General features: G+C 54.9%; 1 protein-coding gene across 8 annotated transcripts; it reads left to right on the forward strand.

The window, feature by feature from the left end:
• Positions 1-3,285: 3,285 nt before the first annotated feature.
• On the forward strand, positions 3,286-22,409 carry RSPO1 (R-spondin 1). 8 transcript variants are annotated; one of them, XM_045782335.2, is made up of 11 exons: positions 3,286-3,580; positions 6,075-6,240; positions 6,340-6,639; positions 6,820-6,925; positions 7,090-7,148; positions 7,871-7,958; positions 8,097-8,478; positions 16,684-16,875; positions 18,937-19,086; positions 19,350-19,538; positions 20,315-22,409. In XM_045782335.2, the coding sequence occupies exons 7-11, from the start codon at positions 8,385-8,387 to the stop codon at positions 20,479-20,481; spliced, it is 792 nt and encodes a 263-aa protein (XP_045638291.1). In that variant the 5' UTR covers positions 3,286-3,580; positions 6,075-6,240; positions 6,340-6,639; positions 6,820-6,925; positions 7,090-7,148; positions 7,871-7,958; positions 8,097-8,384; the 3' UTR covers positions 20,482-22,409. The 8 variants fall into 8 exon arrangements, with proteins under 8 accessions (XP_045638291.1, XP_087714434.1, XP_087714435.1 ...); XM_087858308.1 differs by having other exon boundaries at positions 6,445-6,639; XM_087858309.1 differs by lacking the exon at positions 7,871-7,958 and having other exon boundaries at positions 6,075-6,639.
• Positions 22,410-22,911: the final 502 nt, after the last annotated feature.

The following is a 22,911-nucleotide window of genomic DNA, read 5'->3' on the forward strand; positions in this document are numbered from 1 at the left end:
ACCACACTCAGTCAATATCTAATGAAGGAAAGGACAAATTTATAGCTAATTATAAGAGCCAGCATGTACTAAGTACTATCATTACTATCATTACTAAGTACTATTACTATCATTCCCAGCATTATGTTAAGCTCTTTGAATGCATCACCGTATGTTATCCCATAAGAAGGCTGGTGTAGATATTGTTCCTATACCCATTTTACAGACGAAGGAACTCAGCCACAGGGAGGTAAAGTGACTTGCCCAAGGGCATTGAGCTGGTTGGTGGTAGAAATGGGCTTCGAACTCAGGGCTAATTCCAGCGCCCATGCAATTGGCCATTATCCTATATTGCCTTTATGAAAGAGAGAGTAACAAGACCTCAGAGAGTAACAGGATCAAGGAGACTAAGGGTGCAGGGGACTCTGGCAAATTGACAACAAGGTCAACTTTTTTTTTTTTTTTTGAGTAACAGTGATGGTCAAAACACTGTTGGTTGCCTGCCCCAAAGCCCATTTTCCCTTCTTCAGTGCAACAGAGTTCTGCTTTAATCTGTGAACACTCTTCCCCACGTAATCGGGACTAGCGTGTGCTAATCCGAGCCGCAGCATCCTTCTTGTCTGCGATGGGTTCATTGGCGGGCACGTGATGCGGTTAACTTCAAATATTTTTTTAAAAATTGTGATAAATATACATAACACAGAATTTATCATTTTAACCATTTTTAAATGGCAGTGAGCTCTTTCAAAAGAGACTGCTGGACTTGTTGCTGGACTTAGTCGGTGAAGCTGTGGAGCCTGGAGCGGCTGCAGCCATCTTGTGATCAGGAGGCAGGAGCTGATGCGCTGAGGAGGGTAGAACGAGCATATAGGAAGGAATCGGATTCTTGATGTGGGTGCTGAGCTGCTGGGTCTTTCCTACCTCTGCCCTGCTGGATGCATGAGATACTAAATCACCCTGCTGTCTAAGCGATTTTGAGCCGGTCTTCTACTACTCGTAGCTGAAAGTATACTGGTCAAGGGACAACCCAAGTGGGAGAAGAGTTCTCCCCTGGTAAAGGATGACATAAACTATAAGGAATTTTGCTAATCTCCAGGAGCTCCTGCCCAGGTCTGGATCCACTGACCTTTGGTCTTCTAATAAGCATGGTGATCTTGGTTTGGGGGAGGAATGATAATGACCTGAGACGTCATCTGAATAAGCGGTCAGGATCTACAAAAGATACAATCCTAGCCATCTGGAGGTTCAGGTCAGCAAACAGCAGTTAGGCATGTCCATGGTGCTGGGATCCTAAGGATGAATCGGACACAGTTTTTGCCCATAAGGGGCTCACAGTGCAGTTGGAGAGATAATCGCAGGCCAGGGATGAGTGACGGACAGGTCCACACAAGGTCCAGAGCCTGAAGTGCAAGGTGTCCGGGTGAAACTTCGTATAGGCATTTTGAAGGATGATAAGAGAAGGGTCAGAGAAAAAGGCATTTCTTGGCAGAATGAACAACATATGCAAACTCAGGGCAACAGGGCTCTCTCAGGGAAATTACCAGTCATTTAGCATAATGGGAACCGGGCTGCCCACTTACAGGTCATATGTCTCTGAGCAAATTGCTTGATGTTTCTGAAGCTCAGAATTTACATTTATAAGAAAAGGAAAAAAGGAGGAAAGTAAAGTGGTTGCGAAATTAGCCAATAGATTATATGTGCCAAGCCCAGGGTTTGGCATATAGTAGGTGCCCAAGAAATGCCCTTTATCATTGTCACATGGTTCTAATTCATTATCTTCCCTGACCCAGGTGGCTTTCTTCTCTTACTCATTCCTGAGCCTACTAGTGAGGCCCCCCAACTCCCGCAGACTTTTCCTCAGGCAGGAAACCCGAGCCCACAGTCTGGCCTAAGACATCTTCTAGGGCCGGGTGGTTTGTATGATTCCTTCTCTCTCTCTCTCTTTTTTCCCTAAATGCAACAAAATAAAACCAAACAAAAAAGCCCAACGCCTGGCGTGGCTTGTCAGGGAGTTATGCAAGTGTGTAAAAAAATAAAATAAAATAAACATTGAGTTTTCGGCATTTGGGGCTTGTTTGATTAGGCGGGGAGCAGAGCCAAGGGCCGGTGAGACACAGGGAAATCTCAGGGCAGAGGGGAGAGGGGAGTCGCTTGAGAGGGAGTTGGGGGTGGGGGCAGGAGCAACTTGGAAGTGGCTGTTATCCTCCCCGCATACTTGGCAATGCTGTGGCTGAATGAACCCAGACACTGGGCATTGGGGACCCAACTGCTCCACATTCTCTGGCCATCCACCATCCCTGTTCCCTGGTCATCAGGACACCCCAAGGGTCATTCCATCTATTCCCCGTTTGCTGTAAAACACTCTGCACCCTTGTCTCAAGAGTTAGGGCTCCCACCTCCCCTCCTAAGTAGATTCCACAGCCTGTCTTGATTACTCACCACCCCAATCCGCCCCCCCCCCGCATCAGTATAGCTTTTCTGCTCTAACTTAACTCCTGCTAACTACAGTTTTAGCCCATTTCCCTTTACCCAATCTGAAATGCAGCTAGAGAACAGCTGTTTGCTGCCCCAAGAAGTGTCTCCCTCCCTTCTGCAGGCTTGACTTCAACATCATTTGGGTCACCGTTCCACATGCATTCATAGAGCCCCTGCCATTTACGAGGCTGTTGGATCTTTCATTTCACTAAACAGATGAGGCTCAGAGAGGTTAAGTAACTTAGGTATGGCCGCACAGCTGGTAAGTGATACAGCAGGGTTTATTTCAAATTTTCCCTCACTCTTCTGCAGCAGCTCACCTGTATTCCTGGTTTTACAGCCTCACGTTTCCGTTGAACTGGGAAGGTGCTTTAAAGACTAGACTCTGAGAGGAGGAGGGCGTGGCCAGGACCACAGGCCCTGTTGATTCCGTTCCTTGTCACTTTCTGGATACTTGATAGGGAAACTGAGGTTTCTCGAGGCTCTCAGACCCTGTTCTGACCCCCACAATGTCTGGAGCTGCGGCGGGTGCTCTGGCTGCGTGGAATCCCCAGGGTGAGGGGCGTGGGGAGGGGAGGAGGCAGGGGCAGAGGGTCTGCGCCGGGGTCCAGAGGACGTGTGCGGCTGCGTTCCCCGCTCTCCAAGCGCAGCGCCCCAGCTGTGGGCAAGGGCTTGCGGGAGGGGGCTAGGGACTCCCGGGCCTGGCACTCCAGTCCGTTTTTTGCTGCGGATCCCGGCAAGGGGGGCCGGCTCGGGGGGTGGGACTGCAAAGGGGGGGGATTCCCTCCCTCGTGCGAGCGGAGGACTGGCCCCTCTCCGGGCTGGGAACTCGGGCAGAGCGGAGGCGCGACGGAGAGCACCAGCCCTGGGCGGAGAGCGGGGAGCGGACCGCCGGAGTGGGGCATTGCGGAGAGCGAGGGCCGGACCGAGCCGCCCCAAAGGACCGATGCGCCGGGTGGGGCGCTGGCCCCGGAGGGCGTGAGCCGCCCGCAGATTGAGCAATTTAGGAACGCGCGGGCGGAGCGCGGGCGAGCTGGGCGCCCAGGACAGTCCTGCGGCAGGCGGGTGAGCCGGCCGCGCCCTCGCCCCTCCCGGGCCTGCCCCCGCCACGGCTGGCAGCGCGGAGGTGAGTCCCTCCTCAGCTGCTCCGTCCTCCTCCCTCCTCCCTAGCGCCCCGTTTCCTGGGACCTGGGGTGCCGGGGCCCTCCCGTCGGGGCTCGGCCGAGCTGAATGCCGGGGGCGGGGGGAGGGGGCGACAGCGAGGGGAAGGGGACTTCTGGTTACTGTCGGGTCAGAGGGCGGGAGAGGGCACCTCCTGGAGCCTCCCCTGCTAGTCCTTGCCGCCTCCACCCCCGTCATCCTTCAAGCCAATGGGCAGCCCCCTCCCGGTTGCTGCCTCGGGTTCCCCTCAATCCCGCAGTCCCCGGTGATCGGTCACTCTGAATCTGATCTCATCTGACTCTGAATCTGAAACTGATCGAAACTGAGCGTTCTGGATTCACCAAGCCCATCAGTCCTATTCACCCCTCCTCCCCAGTCCAGAAGCTCCCGATCCCTGATGCCATCGCCTCGGATTCCCCTGAGTGCCATGGCTCCTGGTTCCTCCCATCTCAGTCCCGCAGCCCGGGTCCGGGTCCGACGTGGCAGGCTGAGAGCATGACCGCCCCCAGTGCGCTGCGAGGTGGCGCGAGTCACTGGCCCTTGGGTCGGGCGCAGAGGGACGGATGGTACTGCTTGGTTGGGGAGAGGTGGGGGCTGTGGTTCACCCGGGGTTCAGAGGAGGCCAACGACGGATTCTGGGTGCGGGTGCTTGGGGCAGGGGCTTTCTTGTGAAACTGGCCTCTTGGAGAATTCTCTTGGATTGGGGGGGGGGGGGTACAGTGAGAGGGACTTCAGATCCGCCTCCCCTCCCCCTGCACCTGCTGGGCCTCCCCGGGATAGTGGAGAGGGAAGAAGAATTTGCGCGCATGGGGTTAGAGATGGAGGGACGTGAAGGAGCCTCTCCCGGCTGCCCTCGGTGTTGGAGGGGTGGGGGGCGGCCCCAGCACCTGGCTTGGCTCTGGCCGACACGCTAATCCCCACAGGTCGGGCAGGCAAGTACTTGGTCCCGCCCCCCGCCCAGCAATACTTTTGCCCCCGCCCGCCAGCCCGCTTGGCGGCCGCAACTCCCCACCCGTAGCCGGTCCCGGGGAGGGTTAATGAGAAATTATCGGGATGGTTTACATTTTTGGGTCTGTATCCGGCTCCGGACGGAGTACCCATTTATCCTGATAGTGTTACAGGCAAGAAGGTGAAAGTTACTGCAACCTTGTGGGGGCACCGAGTCCCGTCCTCAGCTCCACCCCCAGCTGTGTTCCTCTCCGCAGCCCGCGGCCTCCCCTCCCCAGACCACCTAGCCTGTGCACGGCCTCTCTCCTCGGTCTCCCGCCCCAGCTCTGCCTCTGCCGCCAGTTCCTTTCCCACCTCGGTTGTCAGCTCCCAGTCCCTTGCCCCGCCCTGCAGACATCCAGTCCTAAGCAACAAACCCCACTCGCTGGTCTCTGGACGAGGTTTGTCAGCCCGAGACCCTTAGCTTCCCAGTGCCAATAAAATGGGACTAATTCTTCTTCCTTCCCAGAGTTATGCTGAGTAAATGAGGGCCTAACACATGGCATGTGGTGCAGGCAGCTCATGAATGCAAGCCCGTCACCCTGACCCTGGCAGAGACAAAATGCCCTTCCTTTCCCGTTCAGATGCCGCAGACCTTGATGATTGCCAGCAGTCCCCCTTGCTGGCTCTGCCTGTCCAGAGTAGTCTGTGTGTGTGCCCACCGTGCTTGTGTGGGGTGGGCATGGGGAGGGCGGGGGCCAGCTGGAGGGTGATGGATGCAGGGACCTGTGATTTTCTGGGGCTCGGTACTGCAGCATTCTTAGTCTGAGAACTGCCCAGCTTTTAACGTTGGATTTCACATAAAATTCTGAATTTTCAACTTTTTAAAAAAAAATCAGAAGATCTGCCAATATTAAATTATTATTTCTGCCTAGTGACAATCCCCTGGAGTGGAATAGCACGTGCTCCCTTTAGATGAGACATCGGCCCTCCAGTGTACCCCCTCCACAACCAGCTAGCTGCCCTCCTGTTTGTTGCTTATACTCCGGCATAATGAAGACTTAGCTCCTTTTCAGGGTTGGCTATAGGCATATACTCTTTAAAGTGCTTGACTCTCTTCCCATCCAGCGCTAGGTGAGCGAGACCAGATTCAGTTGCTCCGGTGATATTCAGATCTGGATCCTCCTGTCCATTTCCCCGCTGAGATCATGGTTCCATAGTGGTTCATGGGGGAGTGGGCCAGAAGATCCTCACGGGCAAGGACCTGGATGAGCATAGCAGGAGGAAGCCTGCAAGCGAAGACGTAGGAGGATTGAGGGGAATAGAGGCAAAGGAAAGGGAGGGCGAGGAAGGGAGCTATTTGTGGAGTGCCCAGCCTGGTGTGCCAGGCACGGAGCTGGGCAGGCACAGGACACACAAAGGAGACCATTTCTGCTCCTGGGATGCCATTGCTACTGAGCACACGGTGAGACCAGATTCTCACAGACCCCCGATTTAACTCCAGGTTTGTCTGATGTGGCCTTCTCTTCCAGTGTTTGTCCAGCGCAAGGACTCGTGGCATCCTGGGAATGTATCTGCCAGGAGTCCTCCAACCTCAGTTTCACAAATGCTTCCATTAAATGTTAACCTGCCATAGTGAGTGACCACACTGGGAATAAATGCAAATATGGAAATCGCATCACAGTGCTCAGGATTAAGGTCCGTATCCAGATGATACCAAAACAAAACAAAAGCCCTGTATTGCTTTTGAGATGACCCTTGGCATGTAGACACAGAACTGTGTCCTCTTGGTTCCAGAATACAACAATCATTAGTGAGTCCTCATGATGTGCCTGTGCTGTTCTAAGCAGTTGCATGTATTAGCTCGTTTAAACTACGAAAACCCCTCCCACCCCGTCGCAGATCAGGAAACCGAGGCTCGGCTGGGACCCGCTAAGCAGCGAGCCTGAGGTAACCGCTAATACGTAGCATTGCCAACACTGGAAGCCAAGCTGCCTGCTTCCTCCCTTAGCCTTCCCGCTCTACAGCCTACAGCCAGCCTCTGGCTAAAGACCCCAGTTTGATAAGCTCAGCTGGAGGACAGACCGCAGTTTGCAGGTGAGGGAAGTGCGTGGTGGGGGCTGGGGAGGAGGAAGGATCCCGCAGTTCACGCGGGGAGTACTGGAGGGGCGTGCAGAGGCTGGCGTTTGGGGGTGGCTGGGGGCATCCCCGCCCCAGCTCGGCTCCTGCCGCAGAGCCAGGTGGGACCCGTCAGCCTCGTGTAAACACTTCTCACAGGGGCAGCTTAACCACTTGAGTGTGACTGGCCTTCAAAGCTGGTGGGAGAGGCCGAGGAGGGGAGTGCCGAACTCCCTCAAGGGATAATGATTTATCTCCCATGCAGGTGGGCTCCCTGGGGCCTCCCCCAGAGGCCAAGGGGAAAGGGATTGGGACAGGGTGGGAGGGGCACTGCCACTCCAGCATTTCAGATTTCTCCTTAGTAAGCCAAAACTCAGCCAACTCTCAGAGCAAGCCTGGGAAACAGGCATCTTTAACCCCACTTTATAGATGAAGAAACCGACACGCAGAGAGGCCGAGTGACTTGTCCAGAGGCATGTAACTAGCGGGTAAGAGGGCGATGCTTCCCTGGCATCTGCGAAGCTTCCTGAAGGCTGGCTGGCTCCTTCTGTCCCTGGGCGAGCATGGGTGGGTCTGCCTGCAAGCATGCGGGGCAATGCTCTTGAGCAGGCCTCGGCTGGGAGAATGTGCGGGAGTGTGTGATCCCAAGGGTGAAGCTCCGGGTTTGGCCCAGACTCCCAGGTTGGGCTCCAGACACATTGCACCGGGGAGGGACCAGCTCCCCCTGCCCCCATCACCCGGCCAGCGGGTCCAGAGACCTGGCTCTCGCTGGGCCGGGGGATTATCCCCATTCTCTGTGTCTCTGGCCAGGGCGGGCACCGCTGCCTCTTTTATCCTCTCACAAAGGCCAGGCCCGCAGGGCCTGCTGTGTCAGAGTTTCTGTGGCCGGGGGAAGCCTTACTTCCTTTTCTCCCGCCAAGCCCAGAGGGCCACGCAGAGTCTGCCAGCTTGTCGGGGGGCCACTGCTCTAGCTCCACAGGTGAAAGGCACAGGGGTGACTCAGCACTGGGAAGAGAGGGCTGGAGGGATCACTCACAGAAGGACAGAGAGAGCTCCTCTTCAAGACGCAGGCTGTTTACTGCAGCATGAGGTCTGGAGGGCAGACCTAAAGAAGCACCTCCAGTTAGAGCTGGCCAATATTGGGCAGGGGTGGGGCCGGCTGGTTCCCAGCGGTCCGCAGATTGGATGTGAGTGTCTACCATTATTCCAGCTGCTTCGGTGGCCGGCTCCAGTCCCAGGTTAGGGGATTCTGCAAAATTCCTGGGAAAAGGAGCAGATTTCTTCTACAGGGGGGCCAGGTGGGTAACTTGTCATATTCAACCATTCTGCGTTCTCACAGTCTTCTGGATAGGAGACCACATGGGAGGGTAGGAGGCACAAGTCGGGGGGACCCCATGGTTCCCCAGAATTAACCTTTCTTTCTCCTCCCCCAACAGGTTGGTTTTTGGAGGTGTCCCTGCTGAAGTGACAAAGAGTTCTCCCATGTGACACACCCCGAGGTGCCTTTGGGGAAAGCTCTCTGGACCTCCCAATGGGCTAATGAGGAAGTGGGCTCCCCACACCCTCTCTGTCCCCAACTAAGATTATGGTGGATTTGGGATACGGCCCAGGCCTGGGCCTCCTGCTGCTGACCCAGCCCCGCAGGCGTTAGCAAGAGCCCTGCGCTGTCCACCCCCCTCCAGAGACCACCCCCCCTACCAGGGGCCTGGAGCTGGCAAGTGACTATGCGGCTTGGGCTGTGTGTGGTGGCCCTGGTTCTGAGCTGGATGCATCTCGCTGCCGGCAGCCGGGGGATCAAGGGGAAGAGGCAGAGGCGGAGTGAGTAATGGAGCGGGGCTGGACCACCGCTGGCCTTGGGAGCGGGAGGGGGTCGCCTGGGGACTGGAGGGCCATCGGTGGTTTCATTCTGTGATGACCATTGCGGATTCTACTTTGTCTATTACAGCTGTGTAGATTACTCAGTAGATTATCCTGTTTGTGGATTAACTTGTTGAGATTACCCACTCTGTAGATTACCCGCTTTGTCTATTTTCCCCTTGGTGGATTCTGCTTTCTAGATTAACCCCTCTCTTGTGAGGATCCAGTGCATGGATTATGCCCTCTGACATAACACCAGCTTTGTGTGGTATCCGTGGAGATGTGTCCCCCTGCTGCTGTGGCCCCAGCCCCAGGGTGCTTGTCCCCCGCCTCACTGATAGGAGTTCACGGCTCTTTTCCTTGGGTCTTGGCTGAAGTGCAGCCCCCAAACCCTTGGGGCCAGGAACTCTGCTCAGCCTGGGCAACAGCTTTCCCTGCCAAGACCACGGGGGCAGATACAGCAGAGTGGGGAGGCTTGGGAGACTGTCCACTCCTGTGGTTTTTAACTCTGCACAGTGGGATTCAGGGAGCTGCACTGGGGCTGAAGGGGAGGCAGTGGGAACAAGTCTGGCCCCACCGCCCATCTAACCAGAGTCCCTCACTCTTTCTTGTTTATGGCAACATTCCATGTAAGATGTCACTGGAAGGAGGGGTTCTCACAGTTCTAAAAAAAATAATAAATTCTCTTATTGTACAGATAGGCCAAGGACATGGGTCAATACTGGAATTCAATTCCCGTGAGCCCTGTCTTCCTAAAAACAGAGCTTGATGGAGTTCACGATTAACCTGTCCCCACAGAATCCCATCCCAGGGAGCCCTGAGAGCCCTGGGGCCTCAGCCTGGCTCCTGGCTCCTGGGATGGAGATGGGCGATCCGTACCTGCCCAGCACGTGATGGGAGTGGCCCCAGCCTGGGACCCGGCTAGGGAGTAGGAGGAGGCCTCTAGTACAGACCCCAAGGCCCCTCTCCCCTATAAGGGTTGTCACACCCACAGGCGGGAGGCTCTCCAGCATAGCACAACCAGCTCTTGCTTCACTCTGAGGCCTTCAAACCCAGGCCCAACAGGAAAGGTCGAAAGACAGCGGAATTTTGTCTGGTCTCCACCGGCGCGGCCAAGGCCAGAACCCAGCCCAGGGAGAGAAGCGCAGAGAATTGATGAAGCTGAAAATCCCTGGCTTAACAAACAATTAGAGCCGGTTAGGTTTAATCAGCAGCGGGGCCTTGATTTTCCTCCCGGCTCCTCTGCTGTGGCCAGTATGTTGGACACCATGGGCCAGATGCGGTTCCGTGGTTTATAACCAGTCTCCTCTGTTTCTGAGAGGAGAGAGAGAGAGCGAGAGCGGACGAGAGGGGCCACTCATGCTCGTGCGACACACACTAGCGGTCACACTTCCATGCACAGACAGAGCCACACCCCGCCCCTCCCCAAGCCCAGGGTGGAAGACCTGGGTTCAAGTCTGTTGTACTGAAAACAACCAGCACAACAAAGCCCCGGCCTGAGCGTCAGAAAGTCCCAGTCCCCGCGCCGGCCAGGCCAAGGCAGCAACTGGATGGGTCCACTTAGGACGCAAGCCCTGGCCGCAGCCCCGGCAGTTGTAACCCTGTTCTTACTACCAAGGGGCGTGAGTGACAGACGTCCTTGGTGGTGACATGGGAGGGTGGGGAGAGACTTGGGGTGCAGTGAGGACCCAGAGAAGGATGAGGGTAAATGTTGCTAGACAACACTTTTGACTAGAAGCCATAAAGCTGCAAGGGTAATTGCAGAGGGAGATAGCGAAGCCTATGGGAGATCTTATTTATGTGTGTGTGTTTGTTGGGAACCCTTTATAAAATCCCAAGCTCCGTCTAGACTTCGGGGTGCATGTCGTTGTTATATGAACAATGTGTGGACCATGTGGCCCTAGGGTTTCCGGGGAGTGGGGGGGGAGGGAGAAAGAGGACCACTATGCGCTGTGTGGCCGAACTTGCAGCCCCGGGGGGGGGGGGGGCGTGGGGAGCCAGCATGCGGAGATAGGCTGGCTGTGCGGATAGCCTCAGGTCTGTGGACTCTACCCGACTCTGTCTGCCAGCTGTAACCGCGTGTCAGTGGGGCTGGCAGAAGACACCCTATAGAGCTCTGATCGGGAGGCACACACCAGTTTTGAGTCCAGAAATGGCTGAGCTCAGGCCTGGGTGATGGTCTCCCTGCACAGAGCGGGTGACATTGAGCAAAGCGCTCTTTAGCTGTGAGTTAGGAACCCTGGCGGGGCGACTTCCTCCTCGCCCATTCATTAGGGACCCATCCCCTCCTCGAGCCCCCTCTTCACTCACTCAGCCTCTTGTCTCCTCACTGGCCCTCACCCTCTCCTGAATGCTTTCCTGCCTGGATTTCCTGCTCCTCAGGGTGCCCACCTTTCCTCACTACTCCTTGTATTGAGTACTCCTTCCCCTTACTGAGGCCCTTCTCCTTTCTGATTCCTGGGCCCCATACTCAGGCCTGCCCCCATGAAGCCCTCATTACTTCACTGAAGCCTGACTCCCCCATCCAACCCCATCCAGACTTTGTGGGGAATTGAGATCAGGGGAGACTTCCTGGAGGAGGTGACTTTAGTTCTGAGGCTTGAAGGCGTTCATCAGGCTCAGGAGGTGGCAGAGAATGTTCCAGGCAGAAGGGCCAACTTGAGCAAAGGCACAGAGGTGTGCAATAGTGTGATGTATCTAGACAAACAAAAATAGTTCTATATAGCTGAGGGGTAGCGTTGTGCAATGAGGTGGGTAGGATCAGCTCATGCAGGCTTTTTAGGCCAGGTGGAGAAGTTCATAAGACCAGATGGGTCTCAATCCTGCTGGTGATAGGGAGCCATCGATGGATTTTAGGCAAAGGTGTTTGGTTTAGGAACTCAGTTTGCAAGGGGTTTATGATAGAATGGATGAAGGAGCCTAAGAAGCCCCAGGGAATGGAGGGCGGAGGCACAGCCTTGCCTTCCTGGCCTGGGGAAGTGGGCTTCACTGAGAACTTCTGGTGTGGGGGGCACAGAGCTGTGTGAGGGGGTTTTGTGAAGAGGTTGGGAAGCAGGCTCCATCCCCTCTCTGAGCGCCCTCCACTTCCCCCAGCCCACCCAGCCTCCACAGTGAGGCTACGGCCCTACAAGGCTGCCTCCCCTGTGCACCTCCCTGCATCACAGGCATAGGAACCTTGCGTGTGATGAATCTGGCCATGCCCTTCCGAGGTCCCCTTCCCTGCCAGTAGACTAAAGCCCTATTTTGCATTCTCTGAATGTACTAGGATGGTCGGTGCCACAGAGCCTTTGCACAGGCTGTTCCTCTGTGTGCCACACCCTCTTCACCCAGCCGGCTGGGTAAGGGAGTGCTTTCCATTACTCATCCACTTACACAGTGCTAGCCAGCCCTGCTTGCCGCATGCCTGGGTGGGCCTTTGTTTATACCTCAGCTCTAGCTCTAGGTCCCCAGCTCCTAGCACTCTGGGGCACGTGTTAGGTGTGCAGTAAATGTCTATGGAATAAATGAACCTCAGTTTTTCCCTTTGAATCACTGTGTACCCCCTAATGTCCACCATCTTCCTTGGACCCCGTTTCCCCCACACAGAGCCCCCCCCCTGCCATGGCTGTCTAGCGCCCCACTGCCCATGCATCTGTCTCACTAAGCTGAGAACACCCTTGGGTTCCTATCCTTCTTGACCAGCATCCCTTTCTTCATTGAACTGACCCCTGTCCATCATTGAACTCCTCTCCTTCTTGATAAGCTCTCCTTCCCCTTCCTGAGCCCCCAAACATCATGGAGCTCAATTCCCTTCGTCCTTGTCTCAAGCCCCAGTCTTACCACCTGAGCTCTGCATTGACACTCTCCTGTATCCTTGGGTCTTCACTCCATCAGTTCACCCAGCCTTGGGGTCTCAGAGTCTCGTGATCACAGCCTCTGCTCCCAGCTGCTCTGCCCTCTCTGTTCCTATGTCCTCTGATGCTTTCTGGCCCTCGCCTCCCTTTACTTCCACCTTCACCCCTTCCACTCACTTCCCATCCCCCATTCCACCAGAACTGCTCCTCTTGGGGTCAGCCAGTTGGTCACCTCCCTGTGCAAGTCTGTGGCCATGGTCTCCTCCCAGCTGTCCCTGCACATCTCCCCCTTTGGAACTTGGTTCCTTTGCCCACTCTCCCTCAGTGACCCCACCCCCACCCCAGGATTCCTTCTCAGTTCTCTCTGAGCCCCTCCTCCTCAGCTGGCATGTTGAGTGAGTATTGCCCCGCTGCTTAGCCTCTGCCTCAGGATGACTCCCACTCCCACGATTTAACCACTGATGACCACGGCTTCCACGGATGGATCCCTGTGTTCTCTCCCCCACTCCACAGCTGATTTCTTGAATGAGATGGCTCTCCTTCCTCTACTCCTGGATCACTGTCCTCTGCCCTCTGCCCCCATCAGGGGCGCTATTGCTGCCTTCTTTCCTGACACCTCAGTGGCGTTTGGCACAGCGACACCTCCCTGCCCTGACCAGTGCGCTCTGCTCTTGGCTTCCATATTTACTGTGCTTTTGAGTGGCCTTTCTTTTTTCTGCACTTCCCTCAAATTCCTAGTTCCTTTGCTCACCCTCTCGACCCACTGTCTTGTGGACCCCCATGACTTATGACTGTTTTCATGTTAAGGACTCCACATTGCAGTCTCCAGCCAAAATGTTTTTCTTGAGTTCCAGACCCACAGGTTCAACTGCCTAATAGACACCTTCCCTGGATGTCCCACAGGAACCACAACCTCAACACATCTAACACCTGACTACTCATCATCCCCCACCCAAACCTGCTCCTCCTCCTGTGGTCCCCTCTCGGTGAAGGGCCAAGGGCCACCCTGTCACACAAGCCCAACACCTTGGAGTCACCCTTGGCTTGCGCTTTCCCCAGGCCCTTAGCCCCATGTCCAGCCCATCACCTGGTCTTGTTGATTCTCCCACCTGAGTATCTCACCTGTGTCCTCTCCTCTGCATCTTCTCAGTTCAGCTCTGTCTCTTCGAGCTGGAGGCATCTTCCTGCCTCCAGACTTGCTGTCCCTACAACCCATTCTCCATGTCACAGAGTGATCCTGACCATGTCTCTGATTTTAAAGCCCCAGTAATTCTCCACTGTCTTTAGGACAATGTCCGATCTCCTTTGCACAGATGCAAGACCCTTCCTCATCTGGGCCTACCTCCCTTTCCAGCTTCACATCTAACCACTCCCTCCACGCTCTCACCATGCTGATTTCAGACCCCAAGTGTTCCACGCTTTCTCCTCCTGTGTCACTGAGAGATCCGAAGAGAAATGCACACAGAGATGTGTCGTTGGTTGAATGAGAGGTGGGCAGCAGGATTCTGAGAAGGCCTTTTGCAAATCTGTCCTTAACAAAAGTGACAAGGATGGAATAAATGAGCAGGGAACATCGCTATATGGCCGGCAAATGGGATGCTGGGATCAGTTCAGTTATTGAGGCAAGAATGGAGGGAACATTCATTTCAACAATGAATTCAGTAGAAACCTTGAATAATAGAGGATATAGTGCCTTCGAAGTAGGAGCAGTACCTGGAATCTACAGTAATTTATTAATTTGTAACACAGCCAAATAAAGGCCCAAAGTGGAAAAATAAACCCCAGGGCTCCCTCATAACACCAATGCAACATTTGAGTATTTTTGCTCTTAGAAGAACTCAACCAAGAACGATATTAATTTTTAAATGTATTGATTAACATCAACTCTATACAAATCAGTCCTGTATTTAAACAATCATCCATCTACCTGTACTTCCAGTCTCCACATCTCCTCATGTGGTCCTGCCCTTGGCCTTCCTAAACTTTGTTCCTTCTGCCTGGGACACATGCTGGCTGCGAAGCCTCGTTCAAGTCATTGAACTTCTCCACGTTCTCCTCTGTAAAAAAAGAGGCTAAAAACTAATAATTGCACCTGCTTCGTGGCTTGTAAGGATTAAGGAAGTGAATGGGTGCTGAGCCGTGAGAACAGAGTAAGCGCACCACGTTTAGACTTCGCGGCCCTTACTATGGTCATGGAAGTTGTTATATGGCTGTGTTTGTTCCTGCCCCTTCCCCTTCTGCTCACCTTCTTAACTCTTGCTCATTCTCCTGTTCTGAAATCAGGGATCACTCCTGCATCAGGTGCTCCTCCCAGCAGCCCTCCAGAGTGGACATTCTTACGTCCGTTTCCAGTGGTGGGAAAGGAGGCACACAGGACACTGTGCTTTGCCCTGGGGCACAGGCTGGGGATTTGCCTCCAGGTCCAGCCGACTCAGAAGCCTGAACTCAGGGTCCACTATGCTGCATGATCTCCTGCCATCTGTTCCGATCTCCCCCGCCCCCGGCGCTCTGCCCCCAGCCTGCGTCTCCAGCTCCTCTCTTCATGCTTGCTCCTAAGTGGCTCTAACCTCTCTTGTGTTACTTTCTGCACTTGCTTCTCTTTCCGCGGGGTGGATCTCATTTAGTGACCTGCCCTAGTGTTCCACCACCTACCCTAGCACTCACCCCAGACTCCTCCCTCCTGTTGGTCTCCTCTGCCAAATTCTCGCAAATCTTCTTCTGTCCATCTCCAACTGAGCAGAATCTTGTTTAAGACATTCTCATCTTTCTCACCTGGATGATCTGTTCAGCTTCCTTCCAAATGGTCCTTCAGCCTCTGGTCTCCACCCAGGCTGCCAAAGGAACCTTCCAACGTGTCAATCAGCCTGGGTCCTGCACCTTGCCGATAGTTTCCTACTGCCTAATCAGTTATGAGAGAGGTCTCAAGAAAAACTCTGCAAAACAAGGGTTCTTTTGCCAAAGTGTTTGGGAAATAAAACTTCCTCTGTCTCCCTCTTAGGGAATCACTGTGGACCAGGGGCATAATAAAGTTTGAAGAATCCCTGCGGTAAATAATCCCGTTTAGACCTGTCGGACCCAGTGGTTCTGTTTTCCCTGGCGTTGTGGCCTTTCCTCCACAGCCTCTGATGAACATCTAGGGGAAAGCGTGTTCCAGGGATGCTCTTTGGGAAACGCTGCCTGGCATGATCAAGTACAAGTCCCTTAGCATGCTTACCTTTCACCATTCCCCTTCCCACCCCGCTGGCATCCTAAATCATCTGCAATTCCCTTTGGCTTCTTTTCTACCTCTGTGGGCCTGTCCCTAGAAGGACCCTCATCTCTACTTCCTGATGGACAAATCTCTACGAATTCTTTAAGAGTTGGCCCAAAGGGCACTTCCTTTGTGACTCTTTCCCTCTCTTCTTTTTGGGTTCACTGTCGCTAGGCCTTGCGGCTGTCAGCATTTGCCTGTTTGCAGGTCTGTCTGCACCCCTGCAAGATCAGTTTGGAGTGGTCAGGAGAGCCTCCCTCCATGTCCCCAGCGCTCACATGGCACAGGGTACTCGGGAAGGGCGCGGGGAGTGTTGGTTAAACAAGTGACATCAAAGGTTTGAGACCCTGTGCTGGGAGCTGGAAGTCACACTGCCTCATTGGAGGCATCAGCATCACTGACGTTTTGAACCAGACAACTTGTGGGCCCCCCATACCCCATGCATTGTAGGATATTAGTGGCATCCCCGGCCTGTCTCCCCTAGATGCTAGCAGCAACCCCCCCTCCCCAGTGTGACGATCAGAAATGTCTCTAGACGGTGCCAGATATCCCCTGGGGAGCAAAATTGTCTCTGGTTGAGACCACTGTTCTAGACCTAAGTTTTTCCAGTTGTTTTCCTGTCTCTGAGCAGATGATCTGTTTCTCAGATAGTTTAACCCATTGTCCTTCTTGACCTTAAAACTTTCTCAAGGATAAAAAATCCCCTCCTTCCACACCTGAGGCTGAGCTTTCCTTCCTCTGGGGAGGGATGGGGTGGTTCCAGGAAGGGTGCAGCTTCAGTAGCTCCTTGGGGAATGGCCAAGCAAGCCTGGAGAGTGAGCCTGTGTTGTGCCTGGAGCTGGGGAGACGTTTAGGATGGAGGGGGGCTCTTGCTTCGGGCATCAGTGCCAGTTCCCTGGAACGATGATGCTGGGAGGTTTGTCAAGCAGCCTTGCACGGAGCTGCCATCCTGGCCTGTACTTTCTGAAAAGCACATTTGTAGTGTAGGAAGAAACTCCAGTCTACTCCCTTCCCACCCTCGTGGGAGCCTGGGAAAGATGGAGGTCTCTCCTACACCTTCTTACCCCTGTTCCACCCTTGCAGTCAGTGCTGAGGGGAGCCAGGCCTGTGCCAAAGGTTGTGAGCTCTGCTCCGAGGTCAACGGCTGCCTCAAGTGCTCGCCCAAGCTGTTCATTCTGCTGGAAAGAAACGACATTCGCCAGGTGGGCATCTGCTTGCCTTCCTGCCCGCCTGGATACTTCGATGCCCGCAACCCCGACATGAACAAGTGCATCAGTGAGTGCAGGGAGGGCTGGGGAAGGCTCTGGACACGGCGCGGGGGGGTGCTTTGAACTGTGATGGCAGGCAGGTGTAGCAGAGGGCACGCGGAGGAGTGGAGGGGAGGCTCCTGGTTCAAGTACCCAGCTGCCAGCGCAACATCTCAGAGAGTCTGTCCACCTTTCTAGCTCCTGTGTGTCCATATAGGAACCGTATCTCCTTCCTCCAAAGCTGTACCCGTCTGCATTCCCGCAGTGTCCTGGGCCACTCACGCCATGGACCTGAGAGCCAGCCTGTCATTCCTGTCATCTCCCATCCATCTAATGACCAGATTGTGCCTGCTGCCTCTCCTTTCCATCCTCACTGCTGTAGTCTCGCCCGGGCTCCTGGCTCCTCTCTCCTGCATGCTCCCAGTTGCCCGCTTTTCTGTCCTCCAGTGCTCATCCAGTTCCTTTCAACCCTCCCTCCGCACTGCAGCCAGGAAGTTGCTTCTGAGCCATGTGTCCTGTCCCATCACACTTCTGCTTGAAAACCACCCCAGCTCCACTGACCGCAGGGAAATTCGAGCCCCTGTCAGCCTGTCCACTCCCCCCCACCTCCACACCCCTGTGCCCAGGTCTTCTTGCTGGCTGGGCTTGGCCCTCCCACAGCAGCCGCAGTTCACTGTGCTCTAAAACACGTGCTGTCCTACCTCTGTTCAGGCTCACTGTGACACACTGTGACATACTGGGGGACAGGCAGGGAACACACTCCCTGAATAATGCCAGTACCCCTCCCGTTGCTCAGTGCCTCAGAGATTAGAATGCATTTCCAGATCACATATCAGTTGAGCCTCACAACAGCCTTTGGAAGGAGAAGGGACCTAAAGGACACGTGCCGTTTTGGGGGGCTGATAAGAGTGAGGTCTGCAGGGGAAATGGCTGACCCGAGATTGGCCTTGGGTTCTAATCTCAACTCTGCTTCTTATTCGTTGTCTAACTTCGAGCCTGTTGCAGTCTCTCGAAACCTCGTCCGTAAAATGAGACTGCTAGTTTTCACCCCGTAGGGCTGTCGCCAGAGGCACATGGAAAGCCTTTAGTGCCCAGCCCAGCTCCACTGTCCTTACCGTATGTCACCTGCAACCAGACCCAGGGATCCGAGCAAGAGAGGAGGGAGGGGAGGAGACGAAGAAGCCACAGAGGCACAGAGGAGGGGTGGGGTGCGGTGGGGTGGGAAGCTTTTGAGGATGGAGGGGGGGACCCTGGGGCTGCCCTCTTGGTCCTCGGGGCATTTGGGCAGGGCAGCCCTCCCTGCACTCACTTGACACAATCAAGCTGGCTGTGTCAGCTCCTGCGAAACTGGCAGCCCAAGCTTCAGGTGCCAGACACTGGGAGGAAGTCAGCCCAGCCCACGGTCTGGGAAGGGAGAGGTTGTGAAAGACTCTGCCTGCTTCCAGCCGGGGCCCTGTGACCCTCCTTCCCCCAACTTCCCCAGAGGAGGGAGAGCTGGCAGGAGGGGATCAGGGAGGGACCCAGGAGTCCAACCAAGGTGGTTCCTGGAACTGGGCCTTGCGGAGAGAGAGGAATTTGCCCTGGGACCTCTCCCCCCACCGCCCAAGCAGATTCCTTTCTCAGGGCAGGAGGAGAACCAGGGCTTGGGGTGTTGTGGGTCCCCAGCAATGGGGAGAGGAAACCACACAGCCATGACTGGGGGCCACTGTATCCCTCAGTTCAACTCTGATTAGGTGGTGCTCTGGGGTGCCATGACACGCTGGGACCCTTCTCTCCCAACCCCATGAATCCTGGAGGGTCCCGTCCTCCTCCTCTGAAAGCAGCTCTCTTGGGCCTCACCGTGGTTCCAGAGCCTGGGATAGGGTTTGGGGTGGCGTTAGCTGACGGGCCCAGCCAATCCTGCAGAGTGGCCACTTTGGCCTCCTCTGCCCACCCTGTGCTCGCCTTCCCTCCCTCCGAGGACTCTCCTGCAGTCATGGCAGCTCCAGGCCAGGGTCCTGACCTCAGGGAGGGGGGGAGCTGCCTTCAGGCTGGGGGGCATTGGGACCAGGCGGTGAGCCAGAGGCCCCCAATCTGGCCCTCTCCTCAGAGTGCAAGATTGAGCACTGTGAGGCCTGCTTCAGCCACAACTTCTGCACCAAGTGTAAGGAGAGCTTGTACCTGCACAAGGGCCGCTGCTATCCGGCCTGTCCCGAGGGCTCGGCGGCCGCCAACGGCACCATGGAGTGCAGCAGTCCTGGTGAGTTTGCAGGGAGGGCCGGTGGGCCCAGAGGGCTGGGCCCCTGGGGAAGAGCAGGGAGAGCCTACTTACCTCCCCACGCACCCCTCCCCCCACCGTCCTGGGGTTCCCGGGCTTTTTTGCCCTCTGGATCCAACGTGCCTCCAGCCTCAGGCTCAGGCAGAAAGAGCAGGTGGGAGGGGCTCCCCTGGGGCATTCTGGAGTACCCAGGGGTGATCCCCTCCTCCCCTTCTTTCTCTCCCTCTTCTCTCCCTTCGTGCCAGCACAATGTGAAATGAGCGAGTGGTCCCTGTGGGGGCCGTGCTCCAAGAAGAAGAGGCTCTGTGGCTTCCGGAGGGGCTCCGAGGAGCGGACTAGGAGGGTACTCCATGCCCCTGGTGGGGACCATGCTGTCTGCTCCGACACCAAGGAGACCCGCAGGTGCACAGTGCGGAGGACGCCCTGTCCCGAGGGTGAGCTGCGGCCTCTCCCTCCTGGGGGCTGGGAGTCAGGGACAGCCATGGAGGTCTGACCACTTCTGCCTCCTGCCTGTCACCCGGAAAGGGACACAGGCCAGGGCCAGATGGAAACCCCCAACTCAAGATGCCATGCTGGGGGAACCAGTGCCAGGTGCTGGCAGAGAGCAGTCCCTAGAACTGTGTGGTGGGAGCTGGAAGCTTCAGTGTCCACGTCCTCCAGTTTCCCAATTTCCTCTGAACCAGAAGATGTTGGCATTGGAAGGATCCTCAGAGGTCAGATGGGTCTACAGAAGGGGATGCTGAGAACCAGAGAGGTGTAGCGATGTGACCAAGGTCACACAGCCTATAGCTGGCAGTGATGTGGCAGTTACCCCCAGAGGGAGTGGAGTGGGCCAGAGGAGCTGGGGGCTGTCCTGCTTGTCCTGAGAGTTGCACCAAACATCTTGGCCCATTGGGGTCCAAGGTCTGAGGAAGGCACAAGGAAGAGGAGGGTGTCTGGTTCATTGAGGGATGGAGGGTGAAAGGCTCCTGGGACCCCATCTCTGTACCCAGGTTGCGGGGTCCTCTGAAGTGGCCGCTAGTCCGAGGAGGCCTTGAGGGGGACCCCGACTGCCTAAAGGCAGTGACTCCAACCTCCCCCCCCCCGCCACACCCTCCACCCAGCTTCCTCCCCACTCCCCTCCTAGAGCCCTGGGTCATGCCCGGGGTCTCCTCACTGGCGCTGGCCGCAGGACATTCTTTGTTGACTCTTCCTGCCCTTGGGCTTGCAGGGCAGAAGAGGAGGAAAGGGGGCCAGGGCCGGCGGGAGAACGCCAACAGGAACCCGAGCAGGAAGGAGAGCAAGGAGGCGGGCGCCGGCTCTCGGAGACGCAAGGGCCAGCAGCAGCCGCAGCACCAAGGGACTGTGGGGCCGGTCACATCTGCGGGGCCCACCTAGGGACATTCGTCACCTCCAGGCCCGCATGGGAAGAGTCCAGCGCTGCTCTGTGTGATGAAAGCTTTACCGAACTGGAGCGCTGGGGGCAAAGCGTGCACTCACTGTCCATACATATACGGACACACAGACACACACATGAAGGGCCTGTGTCCAAACATGCAACCAACAACATGTGCGCGCATGTGCGTGCACACACACACACACACACACACACACACACACAATCAAGGCTACTGGAAGACACCTCTATCTCTCGGACATCACCGCATGAACAGGGTGGGGAGGTGGAGGGGTCACCTTTGCCTAGCAGAGGGCCCAGTGACACAGACTCGGTTTGCAATGCTCCCAAGGGACATGTCAGAGGGAACATTTCCCAGCGTCCAAGCCCAAACAGAGTGGAGCCTTCTGGAGGAGCTGATAGGATCGGCCCGCGTGGCAGACAGGAACCAAAGCTTGAGGACTGTTCAGCATTTCCAGCTGTGTGACTTTATCATTGGAGAGTATTGTTACACACCCATGATCCGTATCAGGGCTGCCCCGACTCTGAGAACTGCTTACAGGTTTATTTCAAATTAAAAACAAAACCAAATGACAACAGTAGCCAAAGGCACCACATTCCTTCACGGGGTACAGCGATTGGTGGGGTACATGGGAGCAGGACAGGACAGGGCTGAATGTCGAGAGACCCTCCCCCCACATCGCCTCCTGGACAGAGAGTGTCCAGAGCAGGAAGAAAACTTCGGGGATACTCTGAGGGTGATAACCGGCTTCTAATTACAGCCTTGCTGCTCAGAGTGTGGTCTGTGGACAGGCATCCACATTATCACCTGGCAGCTTGTTAGAAGGGAGAGTCTCAGGTCCCATCCCAGACCCGATGAACCAGAGTCTGCATTCTAACAAGGTCCCGGGGGACGGGCACGCACATTCGAGCTTCAGAAGCTCTGCTCTGACCACCTCTACGGATGGCACAAAGGTCCTGGCCAGCCTGCCGCAGGAGTGATTCTGGTCCGCTATAAAGGAAGACTTCCCATCTGGGCGACATAGAATCTGAGTCCTAGAGCACATAGGGGCACCTGGGGGGAGGGGGTGCTCAGGCTCTCCGGGACAGTCAGGGACCTTCAGATCCAAAGGCAGGACAGCAGACAGCATGACCTCCTGTGGCATTCTGAGGTGTCTACTGGCAGCCACATATGCGCCAGGCCCTGGACTAAGTGGTTTCTAGGGGGAGCCAGGCATGGGCCTTGCTCTCCTGGAATTAGAAATCGGTAGGGGTGACAGGCATGAACCAAGGGATCATTCCAAAAAGTGTGTAATTACAAATGGGTGGGATTGAGGCCAGGCAACCGCTGGCACACACACAGGGATACGAAGGTGAATAACAGTGAATACAAATGAGACTTTATCTCAGGGAAGCTTTTCAGAGGAGTGGTATTTGAGCCAAGCTCTGAAGGATGAGTAGGAGTAAAGACGACGAGAAGGAATGGCATTCTAGACCAGTGCTGTCTGATACGAATACCAGATGAGCCACTTACGTAATTTACAATTTTTCTAGTAGCCACATTTAATGAGTAAAAAGCAACAGGTGAAGTTAACTTTAATTATAGCTTTTATTACACCAAATATATGCTAAAATGTTATCTTTTTAACATGTAATCAATGTAAAAATTATTAACATCTTTTACATTCTTTTTTTTTTTTCCAAACTAAGTCTTCAACGTTCTGTGTGGTTTTACACTTCACAGCATATCTTAATTTGGACACTAAATTTTCACCAGAAATACTTGACTTATATTTGGAGTTCATAAAAATTGAAAAGTAGACTCACGTACTGAATTCCTGCTTCAGGAATAGTTAACAGTTTTCCAACGATTGAATGGACTATGCTTTGAATTTTAAGTTGAATAATTAAAATTAGGTAACATTCACGATTCAGTTCTTCAGTTGTACCAGCCGTGTTTCAAGTGCTCACTAGCTACTCGTGGCTGGTGGCTACTGTGCTGGACAGCAGAGTTCTGCATAGACGGCACTGCATATGCAAATGTCCTGTGGCAGAAAGGAGCATGGTGTTCAAGGAACTGAAAGAAGGCCAATCTAGCTGGAAGGCCTGGAGGGCGAGTGAGGTGAGATGATTCTAGAAAGGTCTCCTGGACTTGGGTCTTTATTCTCAGAGCCAGAGGAAGCTGCTAAAGGGTTTTAAGCAGCAGGCCAAGATGACCAGATTTGTATTTTGCAAAGATCCTGGTGGCTGTGGTGTACAAGACAGATTGGAGGCAAGCTGCATTGGGGGCTATTGCTGTCATCCACGTAAGACGTGTTGGAGACACGGACTAGGGTGGAAATGGAGAGAAGCTGATAAAGTCAAAGGCATTTGGAGAATAAAATTGGCAGAGTTTGGTGATAAACTGGATGTGGAAGACGGAAGACAGGGAG

Source organism: Ursus americanus, chromosome 33 (assembly GCF_024610735.1).
Source record: "Ursus americanus isolate L20-20 chromosome 33, mUrsAme1.1.p, whole genome shotgun sequence".
NCBI lineage: Eukaryota > Metazoa > Chordata > Mammalia > Carnivora > Ursidae > Ursus > Ursus americanus.